This window comes from Gymnoscopelus microlampas (assembly GCF_963454915.1).
Source record: "Gymnoscopelus microlampas genome assembly, chromosome: 6".
Taxonomy (NCBI): Eukaryota; Metazoa; Chordata; class Actinopteri; order Myctophiformes; family Myctophidae; genus Gymnoscopelus; species Gymnoscopelus microlampas.
Genome location: NC_139943.1, coordinates 52384822 through 52396780, shown reverse-complemented (window position 1 = coordinate 52396780; position 11959 = coordinate 52384822). Strand labels below are relative to the sequence as shown.

General features: G+C 42.6%; 1 protein-coding gene across 1 annotated transcript; it reads right to left on the bottom strand.

The window, feature by feature from the left end:
* Window positions 1-349: 349 nt before the first annotated feature.
* LOC311047357 (ferritin, heavy subunit) lies at window positions 350-6608 on the bottom strand. The gene is made up of 3 exons (XM_084060048.1): window positions 6226-6608; window positions 5251-5397; window positions 350-2762 (listed from the first exon to the last, which is right to left on the bottom strand). The coding sequence occupies exons 1-3, from the start codon at window positions 6406-6408 to the stop codon at window positions 2469-2471; spliced, it is 624 nt and encodes a 207-aa protein (XP_083916174.1). The 5' UTR covers window positions 6409-6608; the 3' UTR covers window positions 350-2468.
* Between the last annotated feature and the right edge of the window lie 5351 nt (window positions 6609-11959).

The following is an 11959-nucleotide window of genomic DNA, read 5'->3' as shown; positions in this document are numbered from 1 at the left end:
CAGATCTTACATAATTTATTTTCGCTTACTTTGAAACACTAACACTTTTGTCTGTTTGTTTTATCCAACCTTCAGCTCTTGACAGCTGTTGTTTGTAGTAGTCTTGAAGTTCTGATGTCGCTAGATGGCGGTAGTGAGTTGATCTTTAGGACCTAGAAGCTTGGTGCAGTTTTGTGGAACAGAATCTAGTCAACTTCACCTATAGGCTACATAAAGCAATCAAATGATCAGATAAAAAAATATATATCTAATGATAAAAAGTTTGGTTTCAAAAAGCAGTCCAAAGTAAAGAAAGCAGAAGACTTGGTGCAATAATGATCAAAACTTTAATTCATAAGTAGACACACAACATGCCACGATGTGGCACAAAACAAAAAGGAAAATGCATGGTAACACATTCAAATATATTACTTGATTTAAAACACAAAGAAAGCAAGTCTGTTTACCATTATTTTTGATAAACAAAAAGCCCATCACATCAAGCAATAAAAACAAAAACAAGAAAATATTTCAAGAGGAGGATGTCTTGAAAAAGGTTTATGTTGTAATAAGATAAATGACAAGTACGTTTATGATAAATAAATAAGGTTAAGATAAATAGATGGAGTGTGTTTTTCAATCAGTAGGTTGAGACACCAAAGTGTCGCAGCATGATGTTCTGCCTGGGCCAAAGACAGTAAGAACATAACACATTTAAAAACAGAATATACCGTATTATCAAATAGATTAGATAGCTTTATAAGTAAGTACCATGTGTGGCCCATAGGGCAGGAGCCTATCTCCTGTTCCTGTAGCCTTGATGTACAAGTACACCCCGTGGACATGACGCTAGTATGTTACAGGGATGATCACTGATCATGGCTTTATAGTCAACACAACTTGTGAGTCCAAGAGAGAGAGACCAGCTGAGAAGCACCGATCTAAGTACAGAGGCAGTAAAATATATTTGTAGGTTATCAAAAGACAGATATTATATGACAGACAGATGACAGTCTGGCATAAAATATAAATGTGCACAGTAAAATGTGTAAAGATAGATGCAAATGAACCCGTAGTAAGGGTCCAAGTTAAATTAACACAGAGGATTTTACTGCATGCAACTGATCCTTATAATATCATACCAGAAACAACACCGATTTTACGAGGATAATGTCGTAAGAATATGAGATGCATCATCATAGAGCTAATCTTTGCCCTTTCGAAGGACCTTAGTGCAATTATACCTTGGTATACGCTGTTTTAAAGGTGCATGGTGCTTTGATTTGAAAGAAACACAAAGACCTTTATAACGTACCTATTAATTATACCATATACAGCCAAAACTCAAGACAAACTTCCAAACATATCAAAACTGCAAGAACTGCAAGGAGAAAAATGATTTGTTCTATATATTTCCACTTACCCCCCCCCCCCCCCCCTTATATGTACTGTAATCTGCACTCAAAAGTAAAACTCTGTGGGAGATACAGGTGCTGTTTAGCCCCCTTTTGTGTGTGAGGTCCAAATGCTATCGTAACCACGTCACAGATGCCGGCTTGTACAAACACAAACCGTAAAAGGCCTGGTGTGAATCTAAATCACAACTAACTAGCAACAACCACAACATTCAATCATCTTAATGCAATCAAAGTATTCCACATGTATCACCTTGTCCAAAATGGACAGCAACATTGAAGACATTCCTCCTCAGTCTATTGGCAAATTTTTCATCACCAATGCAGACATTTTTTTCCTGTCATCTATCAGAGACAAGTAAATGTAATGTGATTTTAATGGCTTGATGGTAATATCATTCTAAATCTCTATGGATCACCATTGTCCTTTACCACTTCAAAATATGCAAGTGATCTACTCACAGAACTACAGTACTGCATTGGTTCTCAAAGTGGGGTCCGGGGACCCCCAGAGATCCTTGGGGGGGTTCCAGGGGGTCCCCAGCTAAAGTAGTTAATATAGCACCACAATCATTTGAATCACTTTATCCATTTATATGTTGGCTATTCAAAAATAGAAGACTTCAGTCAACCTTCGTGATGCTACATTAGTGCTATTCAATCAGTGGGTCGTGACCCAGAAGTGGGTTCCAAGTGCTCTTCTGACACAGTTGCAGCTGAAGAACAATTTGATAAAATAAAAATATCTCAGGCGGGGCAGCCAGAGGCCCCGGTTGTCGCAGGGTTGATTTCAGGCCAGTAACGTGTCGATGTGTGTCACTGAGCAAGACTCAGATATAAATCGCGCCCACTACATTTGACTGGGTAAAGCGCAGCCTGCTTCCTGATCTGAAGGCACGCCCACTTGTAGGCCAACGCTCACGCGTTCTGAACGGGGCTCCCGACAGATTCAGTAGCGCAGCTCTGAATCTTGAGAGATGATATATAGGATGGACAGATTTCACGTATGTGCAAATATACAGAGACAAAAAAACACCACCAAGGAGCGGGGACTAAATTATTATTATTATAGTCTCATACACTGGTGAGCTCTTCCTGAAGTTCATTGATGAGGTACTCCCCAAAGCCCCCCGAGCGGTCGCTGGCACAGCCCACCCTGCGGGCGTTGGTGACGAGGTCCCCCGCCAGCTTGACGCGGGAGACCAGCGGCGCCAAGAAGCGGTTCTTGACCACGCTGGCCGTGTGCGGGTCGCCGTGGTCGCGGGCCAGCCGGCTCACCGCCTCCAGGACGGACATCTCCTCCTTCCACTGGGCCAGGGTCAGCTCCAGGGCCGGAAGCACCGCGCACACCGTCTCACTGCCTGGCCTCTGTGACAGACAGACAGACAGACAGACAGACAGACAGACAGAGACAGGCAAATACTCGTGAAATTAATTATTGCTGTGTCATGAGCAACAGTCACACAGGAAGTTTATATATAAAGCACAAAGGCATCAACCTGTATGAATGAGTCATAGTTATGATGCTAAATATTCACCGGTGACTGTTTTGCATTTATATTTATTTGTCATGGCCGCTGTGTGTAAAGGCATTAACCACTTAAAATGTACAAGGTCTCAAGACGTCACAACTCTTTGCGACTGCGTTGTGAGCTTGTAGATCTGCTATTTTCACCAAAAGCTCGGCTATTAACACAGAATGATTGTCTATTATGACATGCCCAGGATAGGGGTGCAGGGGTTCATGTGGTTAAGAAAGGCACATACAGCAGCCATGCACACATGACCAAACCCCACACACACACACACACACACACACACACACACACACACACACACACACACACACACACACACACACACACACACACACACACACACACACACACACACACACACACACACACACCATAGAGATAGACAGAAACATGGACTCTGGACCCTAAAAACACACAGAAAGTGACGATGTTGTCACAAGATGGACGCCGCGTTCGCCCCCCCACTATAAGATCATTCGTGATAACAAGGTGTCCCAAATCGCCGATGATGGAGCCTTAGTGGTCTCACTCAGGACCGATTTTGCATGAGTCATAAAACCCGAGGAGACAGAAAGAGGACACGCATCCGAGTGGCAACACCACCCCTCTCCCCCCCCCACACACACACACACACACACACACACACAAGTACATCTGGAAACACAATTAATACACTGTCCCTCTGCCTTCACATTAATCTCGCCGATTTTCCGGAACTCAGGGGAAATGTACACCCCTGGCAGGCGCATTAGAACCGGGCCAAGGGTAAAACCCCGGGGGGTACAGCCCTCTACCCCTCTCACCAGCCAGCTTGTATCTCAAACACCATCTCATTTTTAAGCCCAACCCCAACCCCAACCCCCCATCCGTTGAGTACTGCCTTTCTGCACTGCAATGCCCTGTGCTATGTCTACACAGTGTATGTTACTAACTATCGCTACACTGTGTGACTTTACAATACTTTATAATAATTCCATTCACTGTACTGACCGAGAAGCAACATTGTGTTAATTTAACCCTGAAACCAATCGTTTACTGTGTAACTTCATAATAATGGTCTCATATGATTTAAACAACTAGCATCCCTATCTCACACGTGTGTGTGTGTGTGTGTGTGTGTGTGTGTGTGTGTGTGTGTGTGTGTGTGTGTGTGTGTGTGTGTGTGTGTGTGTGTGTGTCTTACAGGAGAGCAACGGGTAACATTTTAATTTGCACATCGTTGTTGTCGGGCAGAAACCTCTTATCTCCATATTCTAACAATGTCCTAACTGATCATACTACAGCATCACACATAAGTATCAATAGTAGCAAATCTACAAGCTCGTAATGCGGCACGAAGCGACGCGTTTGGAGCTTGCCGATCTACTTTTGCTACTTTTTAATTTGAATCCTGAAAAGAAACATGTTTTGGACATGAGGTTTCCACCCGACAGAGACGACATACAGTATTGCGCTTACTGTATATGTTGTGGTGTGTATATATAGCCTAAGCCCTATATATTACCGATATACCAGTAGATCACGTTGGTCCAGATCATAATGCAGACGCCATGCGTTTCACGCGTGTATTTTGAGAGAGTTATGCAGCGTATTTAAATACAGGAAGTACAGTATATTTTGGCTTTGGGATGAGAGTGCCAGCTGAAATATTTAGAGCAGACTCTCAAGTGCCAACGTTTATCTCATGCCAACGTCGGAATGGGGACTTTCCACACTGGCATGGGCGATGCATGTGTGGTGACTTTGCAGAACCTCGACTGACGCAAGATTTTTGGGTCTTATACCGATTTTGGAGAATCCTACACCAATGTTTTGCAGATATTTAGTTAACAAAAACGAAAACAAAAGCTACATTAATTCTAATCGATTTGTAAAACTCAAAGCAAGACGTGCAGTTGAGAGCTTGTAGTTCTGCTATTTTGGGAAAATTCTCAAAAACCTGTGAAAAAGCCCCCTATAATGACATGCCCAAAATATGGACGACCAGGTTGCAAGTAGATAAAAATCAGACCACATCTGCCAATGTATGGATTTATGGGTCTGGCACTATAGTGACTTGTTGTGCTTCATATAACCAGATTTTTTACATCATCATACAACGCAGTCTAAATTTAGAGTATAGGATTCAGAAGGGTAACAGGAAAGGAAGACACCAAAACATTCTGGGCACTAGGGAAAACTGGGCACCTTGGAAGAGTGGGCACTTTGGGGGGGGAGAAGAGTGGGTACCAGGAAGAGTGGGAACTTCGGGGGGAGAAGAGTGGGCAGTTCGGGGGGAGAAGAGTGGGCAGTTGCTGAAGTGTATTGGGCAGAAGTACCTGTATGTCTTTGTTGCAGTACTGTCCTCCCCGCTCTGCCAGGTAGTCCAGCATGGCAGCAGCCTGAGTCTGCTCTTCCACAGACTGCTGACGGAAGAATGCAGCAACTCTGGGCAACGCCATGTCGTCCTGCTCAAATGTACTTGCCTGTAGTAAACATATGAAAACATAAGCAAACATTTGGCTATTGACTTACATTTAGAGCCCCTCCCCCCATCAGAAATGTCACAAAATTCAAGTTTGACGTTTCTCTCTCATGCTGATGCTGAACCATACGCATATTAATGCATGGTTTTATTTCTAGCAGGTTGATATGTTTTGTTTATCAATCGATCGATCGATTAAAAACAAGATATATGCTACTGGGTCAAACACACGTGCATGGTGGTAACATTGTTTAATGACTGAAACGAATGAATTCATACAAATGTTGAGGTTTTATTCACATGTTTCAGAAGATACATATCCCACTTTAACAATTACAGTTACACATGACATAATTTGATTGATTGAATGATTGATTGATTAATTGATTGAATACTTTATTAGTCAGAAATGTCTGTACCCCCCCTCCTCACACTCAGAGATCTTACCAGAACCTTCAGTCTGCACGCCCCGCCCCCTCATGGAGATCTTACCAGAGCCTCCAGTCTGCACGCCCCCCCCCCCCCCCCATAGAGATCTTACTAGAGCCTCCAGTCTGCACGCCCCGCCCCCTCATAGAGATCTTACCAGAGCCTCCAGTCTGCACGCCCCGCCCCCTCATAGAGATTTTACCAGAGCCACCAGTCTGCACGCCCCCCCCCCTCATAGTAGATCTTACCATCTCCTCCAGTCTGTACCCCCCCCCCCCCCCCCCCCATAGTAGATCTTACCATCTCCTCCAGTCTGTACCCGCCCCCCCCCCTCACAGTAGATCTTACCATCTCCTCCAGACTGTAACCGCCCCCCCCCCCCCCCCATAGTAGATCTTACCATGTCCTCCAGTCTGTACTCCTCCTCCATGAACAGCGTGGTCAGGGCGCACAGCGTCTCTTCCACCACAGCAGGGAGGTTCTGTTTCACTCTGCTGCCCAGAACCGTCGCTCCGTGACATTTAGATTTACACATCGGTACGTTGCTTTTAAATCTCTTGCCACTTGGTTCAGCTTCAGCCATTCTGTTGTTGCGCAGCCAGTCGTTAACTTACAGCTTATTACAGCCTTTCAAACCAACAGGTGTCTGATTCAGAACTGTAAAAAGTAATACAGAGCTTTGAGGATTGAATGGTACAAATGAACAATGTGAGCGTCGGTTACAATCTTCTGCTTTTGCCAGAGAGCTGTGGTCAGAAATAGGACGGTCAGTCCCAGCAGGGATTATACATGACGCGGAACAACATGTTTCCCGTTGAGCCGGTTCAGTTTCCCAAGTTCATCCGGTGTGCGTCATGATCCGTGGTAGCCCTGATACATGACTGTCATATCGTGACAGTCATGGATGAACTTCAACCTGGTGTTTGCACTTTCACCATTTACGGCCCGTACATCTACATAAACGTTCAGATTGGTAATATGAAGTGCTTAACTCATGGCCACGGATGTTACAATTGTGTACGGCTTCTCAGAAGTACCTGCATCTTCCGTATTGTTCAATTAAAAGCATTTTAATCCGATCGGTGGCCATTTCCTCCGTATTTTCTCCATATGCTTTCAACTATTTCACCCTATCGGTTGGGAGGTGTATTGCAATCTGATACAGTATAGCTCTAGGAGGAAATGGCCACTAATCGGATTAAAATACTCTTTATTAAACAATACGGAAGATACGGGAATTTCTAAGAACCCGTACACAATCTTAACATTCGTGGCCATGAGGTCAGTACTTTATATTTGACATTTGAACGTTTATGTAGATGTACGGGCCGCCGTAAATGGAGAAAGTGCAAACACCAGGTTGAAGTTCATCCGTGACGGTCGTGACAGACCACCGTCTTGTGATCCATGGCTCCGTCAACTAGTCCATTACATGAGCCAGAGCCCCAAAATTAAGCAATGATTATCGAAAGAGTGGGCAAAACCATACCTATATTAAATTGTTTATAGGGTCAATATACGTAAATAAATATATGATAACCTTTCCACAGGAGCAGCTTTTTCATATTTATCACACATTTTGTATGACTGGTGAAAAAATGACAAAATAAAAAAAAAATGTTACCATAATGAAACTCCCCAGTTGATTACTTACATGAAGACAATTATTTATCGTATTACAAGTTTTCTGAAATTGTATATTAGGCATTTAGTCCATGAGCCAGAGCCCCACAATTGAGCCAGATATTGAATATTCCCTCATTAAAAACCTTTGACTCCAACATCTTAACAAAATGAAATAAGAATGTTGACTCTGGCTTTGTCCAATGTTCCAATGTTGATTCTGGAAAGTTATGCAAAATAACTATTTTTTCAATTTTTACATTTTTTCACCTGTCATGTACGTATGGGGAAAATAATAAAATGTGTGATAAATATGAAAAAGCTGCTCCCGTGTTCAGTTCACGGTTCAGACACAGACGCAGTGTCTACAGTTATAGTTGAGTTGAGTTAACTGATTTCACAAATATGGCAATATGATAATAGCTAATTCAAGCTGTCTGAATGTTGTAGATAGTTTTAGCCTCATTAATAATAATAATAATAATAATAATAATAATAATAATTATAATTATGATGTCATAGGTTGCTAACACTTCCTCATAAGGGGCAAATAATCATCATCATCATCATCATCATCATTGTTTATTTTTATTAATTCATGATTTATGTTGGCTGCCTGCCAGCCCACAGGAACACGTTACACTGAAGACCTATGACATTAACAGGCCTGTCTTCTCATCCTCATACCCTGGACACTAGCCAGAGAGTGTCAGCATACAAACCACATAGCTATTTAACTATTTTACATGATACATGTATGTAAATGTGTATTCATGTAGGCTGCATTCACATGTCCATGCTAAACAGATGTAATGTTACCCCCCCTCCATGTCCTTCTCCTATTCTCCTGAGGGTTCCTCTCATGTTTCCCCACCAGTGGCCCGTGCCACCACCACCAACCAGTGGTGGAAAAAGTAATCACATTTTTTACTTAAGTAAAAGTATCAATGCTGCAATGTAGAAATACTCTGTTACAAGTAAAAGTCGGGAAATCAAAATTGACTTGAGTAAAAGTACAAAAGTATTGGTATCAAAATGTACTTAAAGTAAAAAAGTCACTCATTGTGCAGAATGTCCCGTTTCACAAGTTTTCAAATGTATAACATTATTTTGAAAATAGCCAAAGTTTAAATAAAGGTAATGTATGTTTTGTAATAATAATCAAAATCTACAAAGTAACTAGTAACTAAAGTTTTCAAATAAATGTAGTGGAGTAAAAGCACAATATTTGGATGCAAGATGTAGTGGAGTAGAAGTAAAAGTATTGCAAATTGGAAACACTCCAGTAAAGTAAAAGTACCTCAAAATTGTACTTAAGTACAGTACTTGAGTACACGTACTTTACACCACTGCCGCCACCAACCCCTCGGGTGCAGATGAGTGACGCGTGGGGCTGGGCGCACCTCGGGGGTCCGCTCCATGCTCGGCCAGTATAGGGCCCCTCTCCTCTCTCTCAGCCCCCTTCATTCAGCCCCCTCAGCCCTGCAGGGCCGGCCAGGGGTCAACGGGGACCTGCACCCTTGACATGACCCCCTGTGACCCGCAGACACCTACATAATCACCCCGGCTGGACTTAAGTGTAACAAATGATGTCATGTCCACCACCACGCTTCTTCCCTGGAAGCCTGAGCAGAGAGAGAGAGGTTCCACCAAATATAATGTTCAGTCAGTCAGACTGAGACTGATGCTACTGTACTGAAACACGTGTCCAGTGTGTGTGTGTTTGTGTGTGTGTGTGTGTTCTGCATTATTTATTAATTTATTAATTTATTAATTTATTAATGTATTAATGTATTCATGTATTAATGTATTAATGTATTAATGTATTAATTTATTAATCTATTAATTTATTAATTTATTAACAACTTTCCTGCTGGCATCCCCATTTTTGGCCATGTCATCATAGGCAAAAAAAATAAATACATTTAAAAAACAAATCACCCCACCCCCAAAACTTTCCCACCCCCCCAAAATTACAAACAATTAAACAACCTTTTCGAACATGGCGAAAATAGCACATCTACAACCTTGCGAGAGTGGCTATTTTAGCTATGCTTTTAAAATGGGGATGAAGTGGTTAAATCCATGCGTTGCAGACTATAGGAACTATTGTTACAAACCCCTCAAAGCTCCACAGGATCTCCTTCCAAGGTACCCCCTCAATAAGGTACCCCCACCCCCCAATCTATCCATCCATCCTCAGTGTCTGCTGGTCTGCACTGTGTCTTGGTGTCTTGGTCGGCCCAGCTGTCGACAGACACTCAGAGCCACTAGTTGGACACTTGTGTCGCTGGTGTCCAGCTGCTTATGCAAAGCGGGGTGTCAGACTTTAACAGATCAACACTCCCCCCCCCTCTGTACTCTACCTAATGGATGTAGTTAGTGACCAGTGGAGTGGAAAAACTATTTGTTTTCACTCCTTTAATGCTATTCACTGACTTTATCGTTGTCTTTTGTATTGTCTTTTGTTTGTTTGTTTGTTTTTTAAATGAGAGGGGACGATCCACTTCTGCCTTCGAGTCATTTCTCAGGGAGCCAGCATGGAAATATTGAGAATGATCACCGCCATGCATGGGATTGACTTGTAAAAATAAATGTTTTAAGAAAAAAGAAAAGAGACACTTTTTTTCTTTTTTAATAAAAAAATGCACAAATCAGGGAAACCAGGGTTTATGTGGTTACCATAAATATTTAACGACATTTTTAAATTGTGATATTATCAAACAATAATATCAATATCAAACATATCAGACAGTCTACATGTCCCAAACGGAAATACATCTATTTAATTATTTTAGACCAGGAGCATGCAGGTATCATAAAACCTATCCCCACCTCTGATAAGAAACTGAATAAAAAGAATGAACAGAGGGGGGGGGGGGGATATCAAAAGCAGAGGTATGGATGCCCCCCCCCCCCCCCCCAGGAAAAGGAACCCCTTTCACCACCAGTCCAGTAGCATCACAAACATGCGTGCCTGCACGCTTATACAAAATACTTAATAATGCCTGCATGGGCGGGTGTTTGGCTTTGACTGACAGGCTAAGGTGCCATTGCTCACACCTGCTGCCTGCTGTAAAGACCACGGGCGGCCCCCCTGCCCCCTAATGACCCATCAAACCTACAAGAGCACCATTGTACTGGGGGGTTGCCCTGGAACGAAGATTACTTTACACACACACACACACACACACACACACACACACACACACACACACACACACACACACACACACACACACACACACACACACACACACACACACACACACACACATTACAGTGGTGGAAAGTAACTAAGTAAATTTACTCAAGTACTGTACTTAAGTACAATTTTGAGCTATTTGTACAGAGTATTTCCAATTTCCAATATTTTTACTTCTACTCCACTACATCTCAGAGGCAAATATTGTACTTACTTGTCACTAGTTACTTTGAAAATATGGTTATTATTACAAAACATATGTTAACCACTTCAGCCCTATATATTTTTTTTTTGCATTTTGAAAATAGCAGATGTACAAGCTCACAATGCGTCGCATCGCGGCGCATTGTGAGCTTGTACATCTGCTATTTTCAAAAGATATTTATGAATTTGAAAACTTGAAATGGGACATTCTGCATAATGAGTTTTGCTTTTGGTATATTTTGATGCCAATACTTTTGTACTTTTACTCAAGTTCATTTAGAATTCCGGACTTTTACTAGTAACACAGTATTTCTATATTGCAGTACTTTTACTTAAATAAAAACTGCGAGTACTTTTTCTACCACTGATTACAGTTCAGACAACCACCCCCCTCAGCCCGCCACCCCACCCCCCAGTGTCCGTTGGGACCCTGGGGGCTATAGGGCAGGAGTGTAGTGGACATGAGGGGTCCTTGTCTGTTGGGGCAGCACAGGGATTACCCCGTAAAGCCCCTAGATTTATGGCTGTGCCCCCATCCTCATCCAGGAGCTAGTTCTAGGTAGTGTTTGTATTGTCTGACTCTAACCCCCCCCCCCCTTGTCCATGTCTCTGGTACTGGAGACGGTCCAGGAGGATCTTGTACGGGACCCATGGGACCTGCAGGATTGATAGCGATGGGGAAGGCTTAGAGTGGCTCTTCAATCCCTCCTCATTAAGTTATCCAAACAGCCCTGATGCTGGACTGCCTGGTCCCTGGCAGGGTTCGATTTGCTGGGGGGGTATCTTTGAGGGATCCATGCATCTGCTTTTGATATCCCACCTGCTCATTTATTGGGGATTGGGGATATGTTTTATCCCTGCTTCTGGTCAGCCTGAATTTAGATGCATTTATTTTAGTAAATGTAGATTGTCTGATATGTTTCATATTCATGTTTGATGATTCCATTTAACAATTTAATAAAAAAAGAAATTAAAAAAGGCAAACCCCATTAACCATGGCATTCCTATTTTGGGGACAAATTCGGAAGTTGAAGTTGCGTGGTTTCCTCTGCCAACGGTGTGTGTGTGAATGTAAAGCACTTTGGATAGACAGACAGACCTT

Coding starts and splice junctions, on each gene's coding strand:
- LOC311047357 (XM_084060048.1), bottom strand. CDS start 6,408: ATGGCTGAAGCTGAACCAAGTGGCAAGAGATTTAAAAGCAACGTACCG. Junction 5,398..6,225: donor AGTACAGACTGGAGGACATG/GTAAGATCTACT, acceptor TGTTTACTACAG/GCAAGTACATTTGAGCAGGA. Junction 2,763..5,250: donor ACTGCAACAAAGACATACAG/GTACTTCTGCCC, acceptor TGTCTGTCACAG/AGGCCAGGCAGTGAGACGGT.